The sequence below is a fragment of the Lemur catta genome, chromosome 12, assembly GCF_020740605.2.
Source record: "Lemur catta isolate mLemCat1 chromosome 12, mLemCat1.pri, whole genome shotgun sequence".
NCBI lineage: Eukaryota > Metazoa > Chordata > Mammalia > Primates > Lemuridae > Lemur > Lemur catta.
The window spans coordinates 91,775,604-91,799,369 of NC_059139.1; the positions used below are offsets into that span (position 1 = coordinate 91,775,604).

The 23,766-nt window shown below is 37.7% G+C and overlaps 1 protein-coding gene and 1 long non-coding RNA gene across 3 annotated transcripts in view; one reads left to right on the top strand and one right to left on the bottom strand.

Moving 5' to 3' along the window:
• Positions 1-22,077, top strand: part of SLC27A6 (solute carrier family 27 member 6) — a 57,291-nt gene extending 35,214 nt beyond the window's left edge. Inside the window, exons 5-10 of the mRNA XM_045565933.1 lie at positions 5,634-5,828; positions 13,599-13,689; positions 15,664-15,859; positions 16,846-16,943; positions 18,061-18,191; positions 21,512-22,077. Of these exons, the coding sequence (XP_045421889.1) occupies positions 5,634-5,828; positions 13,599-13,689; positions 15,664-15,859; positions 16,846-16,943; positions 18,061-18,191; positions 21,512-21,688 (888 nt within the window). The 3' untranslated portion in view covers positions 21,689-22,077. The remainder of the gene's footprint in view (positions 1-5,633; positions 5,829-13,598; positions 13,690-15,663; positions 15,860-16,845; positions 16,944-18,060; positions 18,192-21,511) is intronic.
• On the bottom strand, positions 3,106-22,773 carry LOC123648227. Of its 2 annotated transcripts, XR_006738532.1 has the most exons (4): positions 22,462-22,773; positions 13,283-13,370; positions 11,739-11,904; positions 3,106-3,122 (listed from the first exon to the last, which is right to left on the bottom strand). It is a non-coding gene; the product is annotated as an uncharacterized LOC123648227 (long non-coding RNA). The 2 variants fall into 2 exon arrangements; XR_006738531.1 differs by lacking the exon at positions 3,106-3,122 and having other exon boundaries at positions 11,434-11,904.
• Positions 22,774-23,766: the final 993 nt, after the last annotated feature.

The following is a 23,766-nucleotide window of genomic DNA, read 5'->3' on the forward strand; positions in this document are numbered from 1 at the left end:
GCCTGGTTTAGGTGAGTCTAATCTAAAGACATGTACTGATAAATTGGGTTCTGAACCTATAAGGCTGCAGACTAGATCTTCAATTTTGGCATATTCACTGTGATAACAAAAAACATCTTGTGAGGTCTCTTGAGAGAAGGGTAAGTCTCATCTTCCAGAGAGCCCCCACTATTGTGGTCAATCTGTTTCCACTTGAATTTCCACACTTAAGCTAACTCATTAATCCTTATGTCAACTCTGGATATAATTGTTATTACACCCATTTTATAGATGAGAAAACTGGGGTGGAGGCTGTTTAAGAAAGCAAGGTAACTGGCCCAAGATTACAAAGCTTCTATGACACAGTTGTTGGTTAGGCTTGAATTTCACACTCCCCAACTCCAAGCAGCAAAGAAACCAGACAAATTGCCCCTGTGTCACATGGTCAATTAATGGAAAAGCTAGAATTAAATCTTTGATCTTTTTTATCTAAATTTATTGTGTTTTTTTCCCCATTAGGAATAAATAATCTAAAATGAAAAATTCTAGTAGTTTGCCATTTGCCAAAGATTCTTGTGTTTTCTGGAAAGCCCTCATTACAGAGCAAAGATCGACCATTTCTGACCTTGACTTTATGTGTCCATAGTAAGGAAGTGAAGAATAGACCATTTAAGGAACAGGCATGTGAAAAATAGAAGATAATCAAATAAATAATTCTGGATAGAAATTTTCAAACTGCTAAATCAATTTTAAATATGGAAAAATCTTATATACTGTATCTACAATGACAAGATATAACTCCAAGAGAAGACAGGCATAATACTTTCAGGGTTTCTGATTTTATATTTTTTAGTCATTTTGTGACAAGATACTATAAAATTGTTAATATTTTAATACTATTAAAGTTTTATTTTAAAATGATCATGATCTATTTAAATGAACTTTTATAATCTGTATTGTATGATTTTTATTAGTCAAAGAACAACTATTTTTCAACACCCACAAAAATGACTCTAATTTTTAATGACATTCATGGAAATATTCTCAGACTATTATTTATGCTCTAAAATGGTTTGTTAAGCTGAAGGCTGTTATCTGTGCAGGCATTGCCCATCCAGACCCAGGCTTGCGAGGCCACATCACAGACTGTTACTGCTGCAGGAGCCTGCGCTGTCCTTTTCAAGGTCCCTCCTTTTAAAGACTCTCCAACCCTTTCTTAAAAGAGGTCCCCACTCTCTCCCCCACCATTCCTTTCCTGCTTCAGTACAAGAAAGTTCCCTCTCTTTATCCCTATTTTTCCTGCCCCAGGATTCTCTGACATCCTGTTGGAGGGTTACTTTGTGCTCATTCTGCAATCCCCATTTAACTTGCTGTCCACACTGTTTCAGTGTGTAATATTGCAGTGTCTTTGAAGAAATCAAACTGGTTTCTTCATTACTGTTGTTCTTATTATCACATAGGGTGTGTTGCTGTGACACACCAGCATGTATACTTATGAGTATGTTTTAGGGAAAAAAGCTCTTACATTAAATAGAATCAAGATGGAAGAATCATAATCCCTAACGTATGTTGTTTGTATTTCAAATGGTCCTTTAGGAATGAGACCACATTTTTGTGCATTAAATAGCTAGCTATGCAGGGCTAAAGGCAGAAATGATTTTTCCCTTTGTTTTCATAATTTATTTTTCTTTTCTCTCTCTCCATCTATCAACAAACATTCTCTTACTGCCTGAAAAATTAAGGTTAATACACAATCACCTGTTTTTAGACTGAACCTCCCTAGTTTCACTTTTCTTAGGTGTATAAAGAGGCTGTTCAGCCTGGAGATGTTGGAGATTCTCTAAGTAGGACAGAGCACATGCCCTGGAAGAAAGCGACTTTGTTTCCAGGAGGGCATTTTTGAGGCCTGCATACTGCAGGAAATGAGTAGCTGAAGTCCTAGGTTCGCACTGTCTCAGCCAGGGCGGCGCAGGAGGCTCTGCTGGGAACGCGGCGCCCAAAGAGCCTTTCCAAGAAAGCAGAGCCTCGGTTCAAGCTGATTCTGCTCCTTTATTGACATCCTCATGTTAGGGACAGAAAAACAAATGAAAGGTAATGGAAATCGGAAAAACAGAAAGGAGAAAGCAGTGATACAAAAACAATAAGGAGGATAGGGTTGCAGAAAAATAAAAAGAGGGAACGGCTACTGCAGTGTCACAGAACGGGGTCACGGGCCCCGGGGCGCGGGTCGGAGAGAGACGCCCGGAGCGGTCGCGGCCGCCCGGCCCGCGCGGACTGGGAAGAGCGACTGCGACCCAAGGCTTCCTCGCGTCCCCGACAGCGACGGGCAGCTGCGGGCAGCTACAACCAACCCTCCCTAACGTAAAGCACACAGAAAGAGAAACGGAGAGCGGACACTGGTGGAGACAGACCCGGTTCCCCTCAGGCCATGGACTGTCGCTTTGCGCCCTGAAACTCTGCGCTCGGCGGGTCCGTCCCCGTGGCTCCTCGGCCGCAGCCGGGACCGCAACGCTCCGGGGCCGCGGGCCGCAGCCTCGGTAGATGGTAGTTTCCGAATATGCTCAGCATCAGTAGCTGCTGGCAAACACTATCAAAGCGGCGCTACCCGACACTCCCAGCCCGGTCTGTGGGGGTCCTGCTGCTCCACATCCTTGCTAGCGTTTGGGGGAAATGCTTTGATGGAAAAGTTGTAGTGCTAAGGAAGAAATAGTTCGCTATTTTTGTCAATGTTTGTCACTCATGCGTTTTCATTTGCATTTCTCTGAGGACTAATGATGTTGAGAATATGTTCATAAGCTTATTAGATGCTGGGATATTTTCTTTGAAAAATACCTGCTAAACAGCGTGTCAGGCGGTCCCGGGGTGGCAGCACGGCCGCGGGCGGGCTGGGCGCCCCGCCGGGAACCCGGCCGGCCGGAAAGCGCGCGCTGAGCCCGGCCGAGCTCCGCCTATCACTCGGCACGCGAGGCTTCCCGAGCTTCTGTGCGCGGCTCCTGTCGCCTCAGTTCGGCACCCCCACGTGTCCCCTGGGGTCCAGGGCGGCCCGGTGGTTGCTGTCGTGGCGCAGACTGTGCCTCCCCTGAGATCCGCCCTTAGGAGCCTCCCAGTCGTTTAAGGGGCTGAGACCTGCCCCTTCTTTACATCTGAGGAGGAGTTAATAAAAATATGTAAGCACATCTTCTCCCAGAAGAGGAGGGAAGGTAAACAAATTTGCTATTTCTAATTATTCTATTCTATCTTGAAAAGTAAATAAATTTTCTTTGTTACCCAAAAACTAGCTCTATCTTCCAAGGCTATTTGCTACACAAATATCCTTAAAAAGATAGTCTGATATAGATATAAACTATATGGCTATAAACATATACATGTACATATTTATTATAGTTCTATGTATGCCTATGTACCTACAAACATATTACATAAATATACATATATCAGCCTATCGTTTGTACATATATAATTTTTAATAATATAATGTACATACTATTTGCTGTATAAACATCTTTGAAAAGACAGTCTGTTATAGTCAGATGCATAACAAATAATATTTCAATCAACAGACCACATATGACAGTGGTCTCATAAGATTGTAATAGTGTATTTTTGCTGTACCTTTTCTATGTTTAGGTATGTTTAGATACACAAATACTCACCATTGTGTTACAGTTTTCTGCAGTATTCAGTATAGTAACATGGTGTACAGGTTTGTAGCCTAGGAGCAATAGTCTATACCATACAGCCTAGGTGTGTACTAGGCCATTCCACCTAGGTTTGTGTAAGTACATGCTATGATGTTCATACAAAACGCCTGAGGATGCATTTTTCAGACCATCTCCATTAAAGATATATGACTGTGTATATCAGAATATATATATATGTGTATGTATGTCATGAAGAATTATCTCCCAATAGACTTTTGCCTATTTTTCTATGTGGTATCTGCCTTTTTCTCATTAATTTTGAGAAACACACACACAGAGGCACACACATACACATACATAAACACATAGATCATAGCTTTTCAATATTTCTTCTTTAACACAATAAATTTTCCTCAAAGCATTGCTTTTGCTGCATACTATGATTTTTATCATGTCTTATGTTTCTTATCATTCAGTTTCAAAGTATTTTCTAATTTCCATTGTAATTTTTTTATTTTGATTTGTTTAAAATTGTGTTGATGATTATGCATACATTTGGAGATTTCTAGTTTTTGTAATTGGTTTCTGGTTTAATTTTATTGTGGTCAGAGAACATACTTTTGAGTAAAGTTTAATGCTTTGAATTTTGTTAAGACATGCTGTAAGGCTCAACACATGATCACCTTATTTTGATAAATGTTTCATGGGCACTTGAAAAGAATGTGTGTTCTTCAGTGATTCATTATACTGTTCTGTGTACATAAATTAGGTCAAGTTGGTTATTTTTCTTTAAACTTCTATAGTCTTATGATTCTTTTCCTGCTTATTCTATCAGTACCAAGAGAGGTAAGTTAAAAATACATTTGTCTGTTTCTCCTTTTAACTCTGTCAATTTTTGCTTTATATATTTGACTATGTTATTCAATGAATAGAAATTTAGAGCTGGTATCTTTATGGTGAATTGATCCTTTTATTATTATTAATTGTTCCTTTTTATCTCTAGAAATGTAGACTTAACGTCTACTTTGTCTGGGGAAGGTTATGTTAGCTTCCTCTTGAGTGATGGTTGCATGATAGATATATCTTTTTCCATTCAACTACCTTCAATTTTTGTGTCATCTAATCATTTACCATGACTATATTGATAATATATTTTTACTCTAAGTTTAGGTCAGTGTATAATTCATGTTAATTAACACAGTGCTTATTGAATATAGAACAAAGTATATCCTATTTTTCCTTTAATTCTAAAATATGAACTAGAAATAAAAATATGAGAATATTGCACATTCTAAAACAATATTTATGTATAGTTATCACAGTTTTTTTTGTGTTTGTTCTGAGATGGGGTTTCACTATTATTGCCCAGGCTGGTCTCAAACTCCTGGGCTCAATGATCCTTCCACCTCAGCCTTCCCAGGAGCTGGGATTACAGGAATGTGCCACCGTGCTTGGCTTTTCATAGTATTTGAAAGACAAATGTTACATTGATTCTATGGCTTCAGTGTATTGTTTACTCTATGCTAGGCACTGTAAATTACTGTACACTGCAGTATATAAGTGGAATAGGTTATTATCTTTTTTTTAAATATGAATAAACTGAGAATCAAATTGGGAATCAACATCTTGTTCAAAATTATATAGCTAATAAATCATAGACCTGGGAGTATAAACTCAAGTACTTTTTATAATATTTTTAAAGTAATGCTTTTATTCTTAGAAAATTCTTTCTTCCTTAACTGACATCTACCAAAAAAAGGCTTCAGTAATCTGGAATTTAGAATGAGCTTCTCCCCAGATATAGAGAAACACAAACTATCACCCTTGGCCAGTGTTAACTTTCACTAGCTGTTGGACACAGTTCTGCAACAGACTTATGTGTTTTTTTTTTTTACTCCCCTTCTATTATTGCATGCAACTTACTTCTAGGATATTTGTCATTTAAGCAATAATAATGAAAAAAAAGAATTGAAAACTGAAATTATTTACAAGTAAAACCTTTTCTTCTAACAGAGAGAAGGAGAGAAGGATCATCAGGTGCGTTTGGCGGTTGGAAATGGCATGCGGAGTGATGTATGGAGACAGTTTTTAGACAGATTTGGAAATATTAAGATGTGTGAACTTTATGGAGCTACTGAAGGAAACATTTATTTTATGAACCACACTGGGAAAATTGGATCAGTTGGGAGAACAAATTTCTTTTACAGAGTAAGTACAATATTTTCTTTATGAAAGAAATACATCAAGGTCTGCTGACTCTCTTCTTTGTGCTTGGAAATCATGGTAAATATTATCACCTTTTTTTTTTTAAGTTGAGAACTTCTATAAATAAAATAGTGGCCTCTAGGTGAGAGATGATGCTCTGGGTTATGCAAAACTCAGTCATCTCCCATGGTTTCCCTCTATGATATGGGGATAACAATGTCTAATTTTTGTTCAGTTTTTAAATGTAATGATATAATGTGTTAATAGCAAGCATTAGTCCTGATATGTATTAATTTGACTCTTTCCATTTTCCTTGAGGACTTTGATTGCATTATTTCTACTTTTATCATTCATATCATTCAAAAATTCTGTATAGGTTTTTAATATATATATTTTCTTAAACTATTAATATTAATATATCAAGATAACACTAAAATCCTAAAAGCAGCCAAAGCAACCACCTTTTTAGGAGTAAAAAACTAGTAGTTGATTTCTCAATGGCAACCACAGAAGACAAAAGACAGTGGACAAATATCTTCAACTGGCTTGGAGAAATAACTGTTAAACTGGAATTAAACTCAACAGTAATATTTTTTAAAGAATAAAGGTGAAAATAAAAATTTATAAAGCAAATTGATATAACCTCAAGAGGAAACAAATCTTCAATAATGCAGAATATTTGAATAATAAACAAACTACTAATCAGCATATAAAGGCCCCTGCATCTAACAACTTCAAAATACCCATTCTTTCAAGCACTTATGAAATATTTTATAAAAATTACTGGGTCACTTAAGGGAATTCTAACAAATTTCAAAGGATCAAAGAAATATAGATTATGTTCTTTGACGACAGTTTGAGATAGAAATAATTTTTTTAAAAGACAACTGGATAATCTCCTATGTATCTGGAAATAAAACATTTCAAAATTGCCATGGGTTGAAGAAAAAATCATAATAGAAATTAGAAGATATTATGAGTTCATAATAAAAAATGTTACATTTAAAAACTTGTGGAATCAGCTAAGAACAGCTGAAAATTTATTGTATGGAGCCAAATATCCATATCTGTAAGTTAATTTTAAAAAACTAATATAGGCCGGGTGCGGTGGCTCATGCCTGTAATCCTAGCCCTCTGGGAGGCGGTGGTGGGTGGATCACTCGAGGTCAGGAGTTCGAGACCAGCCTGAGCGAGACCCTGTCTCTACTAAAAATAGAAAGAAATTATCTGGACAACTAAAAGTATATATAGAAAAAATTAGCCGAGCATGGTGGCGCATGCCTGTAGTCCCAGCTACTCGGGAGGCTGAGGCAGGAGGATCGCTTGAGCCCAGGAGTCTGAGGTTGCTGTGAGCTAGGCTGATGCCACAGCACTCACTCTAGCCCAAGCAACACAGTGAGACTCTGTCTCAAAAAAAAAAAAAAAAAAAAAACTAAAATAAACTCAAAATAAAAGGAGGAAAATAATAAAGAGCAGAAATTAATGAAATAGAAAAGAAACATTCAGTGAGGAATATCAAAAGAAATATAAATATAATATTTTTAAAAATAAAGAAAGGGATTCTGATTGATAGAGCACATAATATCAGAAATGGAAAAGGGGACATTGCTACAGATGCTTTAGACACTAAAACAATAAAATAGGATTTTATTTGAATTTTATGTAGTTTAGTGAGTTGATTTTATTTAGTCGAATGAGTTCATATCAATAAAGTTGAAATTATGAGATTACTTGGAAAATTTTCTAGAAAATACAACTTACCAGTACTGACAAGAATTACCACACTAAATAAAATAAACATACCCAAAAATCTTACTGTAGCTCTAGATAGCTCCCCTGTTAAATGTCCTGAATATTGAAAGAGCAAATAACTCCAATCTTACAAACTCTTCCAGAGAATAGAAAAGGAGAGAAAACTTCCCGCTCACTGTTTGACTCCCAAACCCGATGTGACAGTACAAGAACAGAAGGTGACAGGCTGGTCCAGTCACAGACAAGCGTGTATGGAGCAAATCTGGGTGTTAATCTCTCTCTGCTCGGGTGCGTTTTCTCAGGGGCCTTGCTGTGTCCTGAGAGGGGCCCTATACTGTGACATTGCTGTTGGTGTTTCCACAGGGCCATACTCAAGCTTTTGAAAAGAGCTCTAAGAATTCCTAGTGCAAGCTTTGGTGCATCTGTATCACTTGCATCCCTGGCTGTTTTAGTTTTATAGATGAAGATTTCTGCATAACAAACTGCCCTACATCAAAGAACACCTGGAAGCAACAAAAAACAAGTGTTTGGTTTTCTAGTCTCTGGTGATTTTTTTTCAGTGTCTGTAAGTAATTGACACATGTTTTTCATGCCACAGTTGTTCGCCTTTTTAGTTGAGCTGCGTACCCAAAGCTGGTGTAAATCACACTAATGTTCTAATTCTAAAGAAGGTGCAAACTGCTTTTATAATGCGTTCTTTTAAGATTTTGAGGGTCTAGTTGACTTCTCAGAAATGTGCTTGTATTCTGAACAAAAGTATTTCGGGGAAATTTAGTACTTATATTGCCGGGTTTTTCATTCCATGCAGTTAATTTCTCACCTTCTGTGCACTAGTTCCATTACAAATTCGGTAATCACATTAAGCCCTCTTTGCGCAGCTGAATCATATTAAGTAACCATCCAACAAGAGCATGTGAAGATATATTTTGTATTACTGATTTGACTTCATTATAATTTTCTAATGTTTTAAATTTCCTGTCAGACTGTAATAATACCAATAATGTAAAAAGTCATTTTTTTGTCTCTGATTTATTAGGAAAACTTGGTTTTCAACTCAGTTTTCTTTTTCAGTTTGGAAATGAAAACATCATACCTAATACCATATGTATGCTAGTCTGTCTTTTATCATTTTATTCACATGCTGGTTTGTTAGATGGCAGGTAATGGGAAACATTTGCCCCAATAATTGTTTCATAATTAAGTGGGGAGATTCGCCGAGTGTCTCTCAGAAATGTCAGCCCCACGCGAGCTGGTGCCTGCTGTCTCCCAGGGAAACCAGCTCCAGGCAGGAGGAAAATCAGGCGGCAGCACAGAGTTCCTGTAGCCCAATGTCCTTTCCATGTGCTGCACTTAACCATTTACATGCCTAAAACTGAGGAGATGGCGTCCCACGTGTGCCCCCAAGGCAAAAACTTTTGGTGACGATGTATTTGAGAGACAAACCCAAGTAAAATTATGAGCTTCCTTCTCTTTCCTACAGTATTTTCACCTGGGGAAAATAATTATGAAGGGGCAGACATGAAATCCATAGATGAAATAAAGCCTGAAAAAAGGAATAATCATCAATCTAAATAAAAGCAACTGAAAAAATATGAATTCACATCGAGATAATAAGTCCTCCGAAATGGCCGAGAAATGTTTAGAAAAACAAATTCCTGCAGGCTCAAAAAAATTGCTATATTATTCTCTATAAAAATAAGAGCTCAAAGGAGAGGATCAAGGAAAATATAAATCATCAAAAGGAATGCAAAAGTAAGCGTGATCAGCTCAAAGAGAAAAACAGAAGAAAAGATGAACATATTACAGAGAGGAGGTCCACAGTGAAGGTCTCAGAAACCAGCAAGACCGTAACCCTGCAGGGAACAAGCTGGGTGGGATTAAGGAGTCACACAAACACAATAAAAAGAACGAACAAATGATAATTAAAAATTAAGAAAAAGGGTTTTGAAAACATAGGTGGTGATCTGACGTGCTTAATTGGTGTTCCTGCAGAAAAATAATTATTTCAACCCTAACAAAAGAAAACCTCCTTAAAGTAAAGACTTGAATATTTAGCAAAAGAGCACACTATGGTCCTGCGAAAAAATATATGGTAGAAAATGATCATCAGAAAAATATATCCTGGTGAAATTAATGAACAAAAATTAAAGAACTATAAGGAGATGATGAGGCAGAAAAAGCAAAGGATGTATAAGATGTAACATAGGTGAAGATGGGAAGCATCTCTGGCATCTCTCAAAATAAAAACAAAACACTCAATACTAGAAAAAAAAGAGAGAAAAATGCCTTTACCTAACAATTTTAGTTATGGCTAAATTGCTTCTCAAGTATAAAGGCATCCAAGAGGTTTTCTTAAAATCTTAATAAATCAGAGAATATAATACCCACATATTTACAGGACTATAGTACTTCTTTATAAAATTCACTGAGAAATTCTGGTCAACCTGAAGATAAAACAGAACTTAGAAATGAAGGAATCACCTCCAGTTAAAAGGTTGATGGTGAACATTGAAACCATTTACATATAGAAGACTGAACAGCTCTGAATTATATTTACACAGGGAATAGAAATATAAAACCCAACAATATAAAAATAATATAACACTAAGAAATGGGAGTTCGGTGGGAGGAGAGGAGAGGAGGAAGCATAAGTGGCCGTTCATGGTGCTAAATCCGTGGACACACTGCAAAGGCAAAAGATAAGATTCATAAAAAGGCTCATTTTCTTAAACATTTTCACGAGATTTTTTTATTGTCTTAAAATTAGGCGTCTTTTAGGGACAAGGAAAGTTAGCCAACTGTGAAGTAAGGGGACAGTCTCCACAAGATCACCCTCACTTCTGACATCAATTGCAATTTGGGGAGTCCCTAAGACCACACTTTGGTTTCATAATTTTCTAGGACTCACAGAACTCGCTGATAGCTGTTCCATTTGTGATTACAGCTTATGACAGCTAAAGAATACAGGTTAAAATCAGCCCAGGAATGGGGCACTCGAGGTAGAATCTAGGAGGGTCCCAGGGGTACAGCTCTCAGTTGTCCTTTCTTGGGGAGTCAGAACGTCATTACACTCCTAGAACTGATGGGAGACAGTACACATGGAGTATTGCCTACTAGGGAAGCTCACCTGAGATTCTTGTCCAGAGTCTCTTTGGGGCTTGATCATGCAGATCTGGTTGACTTCTATTTCCTGCCCCGCAGGAAGTCAAGCCGGGTGACACGAAGCCCCTCCCCTACATAACATTGTTGGTGAGGCTCCCGAGATCCTTTTCTAAATCATGTTGTTACTATCTGCGTGGCCCAAGGCCCTAAGACAAACAAAGACACTCCTCTCAAAAATGACAGCCCAAAGGCATAGTTATAGATTACCTCCCAGAAGATGAGCTGAGACCTGTTTCTAGGTAAGGTTAAATTCTTTACTACCCAGGGACGGATATCTCAGTTCTAGGCCGAACTCTGCCACTACTGGACTTTGTAACTTTGACAAGTTACTTCCCTCGGGGTTCAAAGTCTCCTTATGTATTAACTGAGGACACAATTTTGTGTTCCTTTTCCAACTCATAAACTTCCAAAGCTGAATATGCAAAGTCACACGAGGGTCTGTAGAGAAAGTCCCGGCCGATGAGCACAGCCAGGCGGGTGCGGATTGCGGGGCTCTGGGCAGTGCGCCCTAGACGGCCGCCTGTGGCTGTGCCCCGACACGGGCACGCGTCCACGGGCAGGGACACGCGTCCACGGGCAGGGACACGCATCCACCGGCAGGGACACGCGTCCACGGGCAGGGACACGCGTCCACCGGCAGGGACACGCGTCAACGGGTAGGGACACGCGTCCACGGACACGGGCACGCGTCCATGGGCAGGGACACGCGTCCATAAACATGGACAGTTAGGGATTTTGAAGGTATGAAGTCCACTTTTTATATGTGTTACTATAATGCAGCCATTTTTGTGATCTCATAGGCACCTCTTGAAGGCAGGAAGAAGGGGAATGCTTCTAGCTGAGCAGTAATGCTCTGATCCAGACTCCTCCTAGAGATACTGTGACATTTAATTTCATTTGAATTATAAAATTATTCAGTTTTTGACCACCAAGTTCCCTATATCTGGTAACAGACACACTGCACAGTAACTGAGTGCGGAATGGCTCTCACTCACGTACGTGGGTGACACTACGCTGGTGGCCGCGTGACGAGACGAAGCAGGTCAGCGCAGGAGGAAGCAGGGCGCGGACAGGGCAGTGTCCTCCTCCGGCCGAGATGAGAGAGGCAGTTCCTGAACTTCTGGAATCTTTCTTTCTACTGGTCCTTAGGCAAGTGGCCAATGTCCTGTTATCCAGTTACAGACAGAGACAGACCAACAAGGTGTCAGCTTGAATTTTAATAAAGAATTTTTATGTCTAGAATAACAATGCATTTGCTTCATTGCGTCTTGCATTGGCCCTAATCTTAAAATGGGATACTATTAGTTTCTACCCCACAGAGTGTTTTGGTGATTAAGTTAAATGTAGCTCTTAAGCTCTTAGCAGTGTCTGGCATACAGTAAGTGCTCAATCAATGCTAGTTGCTATCATTCGTATTTTAATTCAAATTGTGATTCTAGTTTCATGCTGATTCGACTAACATTAAAAACCATAAATTTTATGCTTAATTTTTTTTTTTTTTGAGACAGAGTCTCGCTTTGTTGCCCGGGCTAGAGTGAGTGCCGTGGCGTCAGCCTAGCTCACAGCAACCTCAAACTCCTGGGCTTCAGTGATCCTACTGCCTGCCTCAGCCTCCCCAGTAGCTGGGACTACAGACATGCGCCACCATGCCCAGCTAATTTTTTCTATATATATTTTAGTTGGCCAGATAATTTCTTTCTATTTTTTTAGTAGAGACGGGGTCTCGCTCTTGCTCAGGCTGGTCTTGAACTCCTGACCTTGAGCAATCCACCCGCCTCGGCCTCCTAGAGTGCTAGGATTACAAGCGTGAGCCACCGCGCCCGGCCAATGCTTAATTTTTGATAATAAATAATACTAACACATTTATCTCACTAATGTTATTCATCTTTCCCACTTACTTGCTCTATTAATAGATCTGTTCATTTCTCTCCTCCCCCCTCTCTCTCTTCTCTCTCACTCTTTTTCCTTCCCTCCCTCCCTCTGCTATTTGTCCTTTCTTATTATTTTCTCTCACTTAATTTTATTACCTTTATGTTAGTTCACTATTTTCTAATTTAGCTTAGTAAGATCACAGGTTTCATTGGTGAGTGAAACCTCAGTTTTCTTATAGAAAAAGTGAGGGGGTTGAACTAAACCCAACCTGCAGTTCTTCCCCAGGGTCAAAACTTAGTTGATATGTGAGTCTCCATGACATGGTAATAATATGGACATTACAGGGTCAGGGGAACTGGAAATATTTGTGATGGAGGGGACAGCTGATTAGCTTGGTTGCCAGTGCAATGAAGATGTTTAAAGAAATCTGTCATCTTACACTACAATGGTGTAGAGAAGTACTCAGTGTTAGTTTATGGGCGTTAAGGTGAAAAACCCAGGGGAAAAGGCCGAAGTAGTTTTCAAGTAACTGCACTTTTTAGGCATTTGGTCACTTTTCTAGAGACTATAAGGAAAAAATGAGCAACAAAATCTTTGCATTCACATAGCTTACATTTTAGTTCTATTCAAACTTTCCATTTCAGGGGTGACTGCAAAAATAGTCCTCTTACCTGTAGTTAGTAGAGCTTGAAACTGAATGCCTGGATTGTTTCTGTGTCTTGGCATCATTCATTCATGATTAAAATTAGTAGTGTTTGGCTAAGGGAAAGTGCAACACAATAGAAATGAAATTAAACGCCAGTAAGTAAATGCTATTCACTGATGCCTTCAGTTTTGATTTTCAAATAATTTGTTTAATTTTGTATCAATAAAAGTTACTTGTTTTAATAAATCCATATTCTATTTATTTCAACTGAGCATAAAATCTATTACCAGTAGATGTCATTACACAAATAACCAAATGCTTGTTTAATTTTGTTTCTTCAGCTTTTTTTCAAATTTGAATTGATAAAGTATGATTTTCAGAAAGATGAACCCATGAGAAATGAACAGAATTGGTGTAGTTGTGTGAAAAAAGGTAAGACTTGTATTTAAAGACGTCTCCTCAAATGGAAGTTTCTGCACTTCCACCTGGAGTTGTCCCTCAGCATCCTCAGAGCGATTGGCTCCAGGACCCCTGGTGGACATCAAAATCCACAGATGCTCAAGTTTCTTGTATAAAAGGGTGTAGTGTTTACATATCATCCTCCCAAATACTTTAAACAGATTACTTATAATACCTAATATAATGTAAATGATATGCAAGTAGTTGTACTGTATTTTTAAATTCATGTTATTTTTTATTATTGTATTGTTTTTTAATTGTTTTTGCCAAATATTTTGGATCCACATTTGGTTGAATCCATGGATGCTGAACTGCAGATACCAAGGGCTGACTATAATACTGAATTAGTAGTAGTAGTATTTGATGAAGAAAAATGACTAGGTCCATTATGTAATTTGACTTTTCTGAATTTTGGTACAAGTGGAATGGTTTAATTATTAGGTGTTAAGAGCCCCAACTGGGTCACTGAGATGGTAAATTGTTAAAATGGAACAGTGGTCACTATTTGGCTCATATTTTCCTTAATCCATCACTTCTATTTTGTACCAATGGCATATGTCTAATGTCCTATATCACCAAACTATAATACAAAAATTAATGAATTAATTTATAATTCTGGATATAGTAGAAAGTCAGGCCAACTTGAATTTAAACCTAGGTTCTGACACTTAGAAACTGTGCAACTTTGGGCAGGTTAGTCAACCTGAGTCTCATTTTCTTCATATGTAAAGAAGAGGTGACAATATTTATTTTGTGGGTTTATCATTGACAATTAAATGAGATGTATGTAAATTCCTACAGGGCCTGGCATGGGACTTGTTTCCTTCCTCCCTCTCTTCTGCCTCTCATTCCCCTCCCCTACCAAGATAGATTTTCTTACAATTTTGGGTTAGAAATTTCAATGGAAGCACGTGCCCCTAGTAACTTGCTGCTATGTGTAATCAAACTAGGAAATAAAATGTAGAGATGTACACTTAGAGCTCCAGTCTGAATAAATCCAGCCAAAATCACTGTTTACTGCCTCTGGGTATGAGATAACTTTACTTCCTCTACATTTCAGAGATAACTTTACTTCCAATGTGAAGATTAAGGTTGCAGACCTGTTATTATTTTCTGGTAGCTGAAAGATTGAAAAAAAATTACAAGTGTTATCTGTCAAAAAACAAATCTCCCAAATCTCTGTATTTTAACCCTGGGGGCTTTTAGCAAGTATCTTTCTCTAATTCTACTCTATGGATACTGTCCAAGAAAAAAGCACTTTCTGAAGAGATTACAAAGAACTTAAACACATTTTTCTAGTGTTTTATTTATTACAATTACAATAATATCTGATTTGGAACTTGAATCTCAGAACTGTGCTTATATAGCCTCAGAGTTTCTTAAAAAGCCAGTTGACCCCAAATATCTGCTTTACTATTTTGGAATTCAATATTTTTGTCAATATTTTTGTTTCCATTAAGGCCTTATGTCTTCACAATGTAAATTATTTCTAGACAGAAACATATGAATAAACTATGACCTATTTAAATATTTGGAATCATTAATCAGAGAAGAAACTGTCACCTGTGTCCTGAAGACAAAAAACAAAGAACATAAATTCTAAGAGAGATGTAAGAGTCTTAAAAATTCTGAAGTAAAGGGCACCTAGACTAACAGGATGCCATTGATCTATCCACCCAGGGAGTAAAAGAAATTTAATGCATCTTTTCTTTCATTCAGTTCCCTTTTGGTTGGTTTTTCCAAAGTAGTTTGTGTTTGTGGTAATTTGTAAAAGGATGCACTAGATGTAGGCACCAAGAGTAAGTGATGTCAAATCTAGAAATACATTCAGAGGAAGATGGGATGGCAATATCGGTTGTGTTGACCAGATATAATTTAGATGTGTGCAAGGCGTGTGTAACAATAATTTTAATCAGATAACTGCAAAGATTCCCTTCTCTGTTGCAGGAGAACCTGGACTTCTCATTTCTCCAGTGAATGCAAAACATCCCTTTTTTGGTTATGCTGGGTCTTATAAGCACACACAAAACAAATTGCTTTTTGATGTTTTTAAGAAGGGAGATGTTTACTTTAACACAGGAGACTTGATGGTTCAAGATCAGAATTTCCTTTATTTTTGGGACCGTATCGGAGATACTTTCAGGTATGAAATATCATGGGATGCACAGCTTGTTCTGTAAGTGTGAACCCTGCTCCTATGGAAACATCAGAGACCACATGCTCTTTAGCCTTCAGGGAGGCAGAGCCTTTTTATCTCCATAATGTTTTTTCACTTAAAAATTTATTGGCCATCTCTTTCTAGATTGAACTACAAGTTAAATTTTGATGTAAAATTTTATAATTATTTCAATGAGCCAGTTTAGTTCAAATCACTGTTTTCCTTTTTTAGGTTATAAAACTGGCAGACAGATGAGAAGTCGAAATGGTAGGGTTAAAACAGAAAACCAGTTTAGTCAAATATGGTCTAATTCTTAACCTAATGATAAAAAATTAGAACAGCAAAATTCCCCTTCGTTACATTTTTAAAAATTCTCCAAGATTATTTTAGGCCTATGAAATTATTTTGCTTTACTAGCCAATGACTAAGTAAAGCATTCAACAAATGCTTGAATGAATAAATTACTTCCTATACTCTTTTCTTCTTGTACTATACTCTAAACTCACTTTATGCAAAATTATGTTAATTAAAATAAAATATTTATATGCATTAAAGGAGCCAAAGGGTTTAATACCTAGAAATTAAAGTGGGCGAGTATACTGAAAGACAACTGTAGCTTTACTTTCATCAGAAACAGGGAATGATTTGCACTTAATTGTTGTTATTTTACAAAATAAAGATTTTTGCAATGATAATCCTTATCACTACTTTATTTTCATGTGTATTATAAAACATTTTACTGTAAGCAATTTATATTAATGAGATATAAAGTCATTTTAACTGAAAAACAGATGCTGATTCCGTTGAATTACTGACAATGTACTTTCTTAGAAATATCTTTCATTTTGAAAACTACAGTTAGTATTGATCACTCGATGCTTGGAGGAGCCAAATGCAAGACATTAAAACTAAAACTGGATGTCTAGTTCTTCAAATACGGGTACACTAACTGGAATTTGTTTTTCATTTAGATGGAAAGGAGAAAATGTTTCAACCACAGAGGTTGCAATTGTTATTGGAATGTTGGATTTCATACAGGAAACAAACGTCTATGGTGTGGCTGTGTCAGGTATAAATATATTTCAGATTTTGGAAAGATGCTCAGGATAGAATGTGGTACTGTTCTTTAGTTTTACAACAATCTTACTAATTCAGCATTTTAATTTTTATGTATTAAGATAAACATCTTAGTCCTGTCTTGGCAGATAATGCCCTTGACCAAGCTAACAAACCTCATGGTCACATCAGGGGAAAGGTACCCAGTGAATTTCAATGCCTGTGTTTATTTTTAAGCAGAGCTTGAAAACTCTGGTCAGTGACTCACTGCTTGAAAATTGTTATAGCTTTTCCATAGTCTGTTATCTTTCTCTTTATGACTAGAGTTTGTACATACCACTAAACAGGAAGGTGTTCTACATTAAATGTTTACTAAAACTGACTTGTACTTAAGGTGGGTCTTTTTAAAAACATTATTTAAAATTTTTTCCTCATTATTTTTATAAATACACATATGAGGATCATCTCATGACATTAAAAATAGCACAGAAAAGTGACTGATTTGAAGTCACAGGACAGCCATTCTCCATTTTCCAGCTGATACTTGTAAGTGCAGGGGACACCAGGGGTGGGAGTGTTTGGGTAGGAGAGCGGAGGAAGGGACTGGTTATTTAATATAAGAGAAAGGCTCCAGAATGTTCTGAGCCCCTGTAAAGATCCATAGGATCTTTATGTTCTGACCCATAGCAGTCAATGAGCTGTGGAATTAATTATGGAAATACTGGTTTCTAGTTTCTTAACTTAAAAATATGCCCTTTAATTTTTTTGCATTAATGCTTAAAATGTACATTTCTACATTTGCCTTTAAATAAATGTTTCCTTTCTTAATATTTGTGTAGTAGTGTTAGGATACATATTATAGGGAACTTGTAGTGTTTTCCATTCCATCTATTTTATCTCTGTAGTGTAGACAATTAGGAATAGACTGTGGTCTTCCCTATTCTTGACGTGTTTCTAGAGAGTAAATAACATGCTCAGGGAAGGACACAGAGCCGTTGATGCCACATTGCCTTGTTATCACCGCGACAGGGTCAATGTCACTGTAACGATCAGTAGGTAAGTAACAGAATTGATTTTAAAAAATTAATCTAGTACTTACATGATTGACTCTATTTCAAACTTTTTTTCAGGTTATGAAGGAAAAGCAGGAATGGCTTCTATTATTTTAAAACCAAATAAGTCTTTAGATTCAAAAAAAGTTTATGAACAAGTTGTAGCATCTCTACCAGCTTATGCCTGCCCAAGATTTTTAAGAATTCAGGTAATTTTACTGTTTGAATTTACTATGAAGTTTAAGACCAGGAAACCAGGAGGTAGTTTCATTGTCAAATAATATTGTATGCTTTAGATATGTGTATTTTATTTGTATTAGAGAATTTCAAGAGTAGTGAGAAGCACCAGGGTGTCGAGTTGATTCTGACTGATGCCATGTTTGATGCCTAATTATAGAGGGAGCGTGATGAAATGCTAGGACATATTTATCTTTGTCCTGATTATAGAATTGCTCTGTTCCTCTTCAGTCAGGACCTCAGAGCAAAATGTCCCAGTGATAGCGGCAAGCCAACACCATGTCTCACATATACCTTGTGGACACTTTTGGTGCTAAGTGCCTAGAATGAGGTTCTGTCAAGTAGACATCGAGGAGTCTGCGGGGATGTGTGTGAAACCTGGAGGCAGTTGGCTTCAAGCAACTCTGTTTTTAATTTTATTGTCATTCTACTCAACCTCTCCCTCATCCGGACCTTGTATTTTGGGGAATTCTAAGTGTAGTTATTTTTGGGCAAAGCTCTGTCTTGTTAGGTTGCTAGTATAAAGTACAGTGAAAAGAAAACAAATTTACTCAACTACTGGGTAACTTTGCTTACTCAACCATTGATCATCTCTTAACATCCAATCACATAGACTTATTCTGAATATATTTAATATATCACTATTAGGTCCCTTGGAGCAATAGACTGCGTCATATTCAGCTTTAAAGCATTTACCAAGCAATCCTCCTAGCAAAGTCACTACTTGTCCAATGAGACACATCATCTGAACTATCAGAAAATTAGTATTTCATTTGCATTTTTTACTTTTTAGAGTTTTTACATACGTTGTCTCAGATTATTTTCATAACAATCCTCTATAGTACTAAAGATAAGTAAATATGAAGCAGAAGTAATATATTTTAATTGAAACTTGTATAGAAATGGCTATAGATTTACATACAGTTATAAGAAATAACAGAGAGAGATCCTGTATGTCCTTTACCCGGTTTTCCCCAAGGATAAAATTTTGCAAATCTATCACAATGAGGATATTAACATAATCTACCCATCTTATTAAAATTTCTCCTGTTTTACTTGCACTCATGTGTGTGTATTTTCCATATACTTTATCACTCGTGTAGCTTCATGCATCCATGACCACAGTAAGGATATGAACATTCCAACACCACAAGGATCCCTCATGTTGCCCTTTTATACCCACAGCCACCTTCCTCCCATCCCTCCTGACCCTACCCCATGAGTAATATATTTTGATGGAATAGAAAGTTGATACAGCAATAATACTTTCCCCCTATGGCTACTTAAAATTCACTTTCATTAAGCTGAAGAAAATATTTTGCCATAGGACTACCCTAGAAGACTAGATTAACCTTGAAAAAATTTAGAAAATATTTCAGGATTATTAAACACCTAAAAAGAATGTGGACCATGACTGTTATGTTTATTACAGTATTTTCTACAGTTAGCACAAAGCCTGACATTTATTTAATAACTGTTATAATAATAAATGATCTGATAAAAGGAATGCAAAAGTAAAAGTTACTTGTAACAAAATGAGTAAAACTATATTATTAAAAATCTATTTAGTGCAAATTAAAAAAAGAACCTTTTTGTCAGTAATGTATAAAAAAAATTTTAAATATCATAATAGCATAGCCGGAATAAAACTAACTTTGTCCTTTTGTTCTGTTTGTGGAGACATAAGTTGTTATAACCTCTCAGAAAACAATTTGGTAATATATGATCAGATCCCTAAAAGTTTGCATATATTTTGACTTACTAATTTCACTTTCAGAGATTTATCCTTAGGCAGTAATCAAGATGCATCAATGTTATATATGAAGATATTCTTCAAAGTATTATTTGTGGTAATAAAAGTTTTGATATTCTCTATAAGTTCAAGAATAAGGGCAAGATTACCTAAAATATAATTAAATGAGACCTTATAAAACCATTTTTAAAAGTGCTATTTTGAAGAAAATTATAAGACCTAGGAAAATATACTTTGTATAATATTAAGTTTAAAAATAGCAGAACACCAAATTGTGTAAGTACAGTAAGCTTCTAATTTTTTAAAAAAGAGAAAAAGGACATGTGTGCCTGCACAACCACCTCTGATTCTGCGAATACCTTGCTGGGGCCGGGGGCTGCGGGGGCGGGAGGTCAGGTCAGGGAGGGGTCTCATAGCGAAGTTGACTGGAATTAGTCCAGAAGGATGAATGGAAATAGCCAGGTCACTCAGAATTTTATGTGGGTCCCTCCATGTCATCCCATTTAAACAGGTTGTTTTCTGTCCCTGAAACTCCCACAAAGAAATACACTGTATCCTTTAAATACCTTGAAGCAGAGATTCTTAAACTTTCTAGATTGGTGGTACCTTTAGTGTCTCAGTAAGTTTTTTCATAGCAATCCTGGGTCAAAACAAATACCTAAACCTTTGTTTATTCACTAGTTAAAACAAATAAATAAGTATTTAGGTTTATCAAATTAGTAGCCATTTGAAAAAATAATGGATATCAATCAAAAGGAAAAATACTTTTGTTTCATTTGCAAATGACCACAGTTGCTTCCTAAGGAGATGTAAGCTGGGCACTGTGCAGCTCTTCCTCAGCTTGGTTCCATGTTCCAACATGATTTTTGGCTGTACTTGCTCTTTATCACAGCAACCACCAAAACCCCATTTTGCAAAGATATGGCATCATTGAATGAAAAGTATCATAAACTACTTTGAGACTATAAACTACCTTGAGCTGGTAGTTTGTGAGTGGTGACCAACAGATATCACTGGGTTTCCCTTGAAAACTTAATATATTCTGTGAGCCTGCCGGGAATTCACTGAGTTGCTACAAGTTTGGGGACCCAGGTTTTAGGGTATCCTGTATCCCCTGTGGTTCTTGTAGTATTCTGCCTTGTGTAATAGATTTGTGTATACTTGCAGAAATTGCTTTTATCTCCTTAGTGTCTCATAGCATTCTCTATACATAATATTGAATTGGTATTGAATCAAAGAGAGAGCCTATGTGTTTTAGACCCACTTGTAATCAGTTTATTGATTATGTTCATAATTCTTATATATTGAATGAGTTAATATTTGAGTAAAGTTTACAGCTAAATCAAACTAAAGACTTAAATATGCTACAAGGTGATTTTTTATTTCCAATGTTTTTAGTAGTAAATGTAGAGAAGATTATTAGATACAAAATGTTATTTTTACATATTATATTCTATAGTGTTAAATATTTTCATTACATATAATAGCTCTTATAGATAATATTAAATGCATCCACTCATCTTAGTAATTGTTTTATAGGAAAAAATGGAAATGACAGGGACATTCAAACTACAGAAGTATCAATTGGTGGAAGATGGATTTAACCCACTGAAAATTTCTGATCCACTTTACTTCATGGATAACTTGGAAAAGTCTTATGTTCCATTGACCAAGGAAATTTGTGATCAAATAATGTCAGGGGAGATAAAGCTTTAAGATTTTGTCCAGTGATATTTTCATACACTTTCCTAGGAAGAGTGAGAGGAGAGTATGGTATTCTTCATTATGCAATGGGGAAAGGGAACTAACATTAATTATGTGCTATATTTCCTTAATATAGAAGGGAATTTCTTTAATCAAGTAAAACTTTAATTTGTTTTAATTGACACAAACTTTAATTGATTATTGTTTTTACCATTTGGGGATTCGGGGCATAACTAAATATTTGTCTTAAAGATTTTAAATAATGAATAAGTGGCTAACAGACAGTAAAATATTTTTTCTAATGTGTAAAATTTCTAGTTTTGAATAAATGGTTAAATTTTATTGAAATATTATATTTTTATGCATCCTGTCCTGTAACTCAATAAAGTGATCTTCATTAATATGTGTTTTGAGTTTTTGTTCTGATTTTTTTTACCGTAAATTTCCAAAGGAACTGACTAAATGCACCCACACTCATATCTCCTTTATTTTAAACTCACATTAAGATGATTGATAGAAGAAATATAAAATTTGAAGCAGCACAGCAGAAAAGCTGGTAAGCTCAAAGCATTTAGGAATTTTTGAAGATATATAAATGGGATCAAATTGACAATAAAACCAACAGAGCTGTTGTAGCCACCAATACCACAGGGAAAGAATAGAATAGGACCCTGGTATTATCACCAAGATCAGAGTCAGAAAAGCCTTCGAGTTTGAACAGGTTTGTGAGTAGTTAACTGGGAAATTTATTGCAAGGATAGTCTAATGAGCACAGTTGTACTTACCCCAAGCTGGAAGCAGCGGACTCCAATGTCTCTCTCCTTCAAGCCAGAAACACAGAAACTGTTGCCGCCCAACCGGGTTCGTTGGCTGCTGCCCAGGAGGAAGCCAAGCCGCGCAGACAGCAGGGTTTAGGCAGAGGGTTTATTCTGCATGGTGCTAAGTGGGAAGACGGGGGAGAATTTCTCAAATCCTCCTCCCTGGGAACTTGGGAGACAGGGTTTTTAAGGGCAGGTTGGCAGGCAAAGGGTCAGGCAATTAGGTTTGTTAACTGGGGCAAAGTTATAAGGGTGTAGAAATCATCTTGTGTTGTTTCATCATGCACGTATCTAAACTATCTGGCCAACACAGCCGATATTGGCATCTCACTTCCTCTGAATGTATTTCTAGACTCGACATCACTTACTCTTGGCGCCTACATCTAGTCATCCTTTTACAGATTACCACACACACAAACTACTTTGAAAAGACCAACCGAAAGGGAACTGAATGGAAAGAAAAGATGCATTACGTTTCTTCTGCTCCCTGGGTGGGTAGATCAATGGCTGTTTGTGGTGTCAGCCGAGCCAGAGTGGGCCGGTCCTGCGGGAAGGTGAGAGCCGGTGGACAGCTGCGGTAGGCTGGCAGAGGGCTTGTTGACCTCTCAAATTCCAGGTGACAAGATTAATGTACCCTGTGTCCCTGAGGGGTCCCTTCCCAGCAGGCTCTGGCTGGCTGCAGACTGGTGCAGGTGTGGAAGATTATACCAACTTTTCTTTGATTTTTCTTTAAAAAAACAAACAGGGAAAGACAGCTGAAAACAAGAACCTTATTAGTGGGCAGGCAAGAACTGTCTTCCCGTAAAGGGAAGTTATGGCCCTTTCCCAGGTTAGACCTCGGGGAGCCCGGCTGCGGTGGAGCCACAGGGAGACTGTGGGGAGCGCTGGGCAGGGCGGCCCTGGGGTCTCTGTGCGTGGGGGCAATCAGTGGCTATTCCTGGGGTCTCTGTGCCCAGGGGGGGGTCCTCAGGAGCTATCCCTGGGGTCTCTGTGCGCGGGGGCAATCAGTGGCTATTCCTGGGGTCTCTGTGCCCGGGGGGGGGGTCCTCAGGGGCTATTCCTGGGGTCTCTGTGCACGGGGGCAATCAGTGGCTATTCCTGGGGTCTCTGTGCGGGGGGGGGGGCCTCAGGAGCTATCCCTGGGGTCTCTGTGCGCGGGGGGGGGCCCTCAGGGGCTATCCCTGGAGTCTCTGTGCGCAGGGGGGGCCCTCAGGAGCTATCTCTGGGGTCTCTGTGCGCGGGGGGACCCTCAGGGGCTATCCCTGGGGTCTC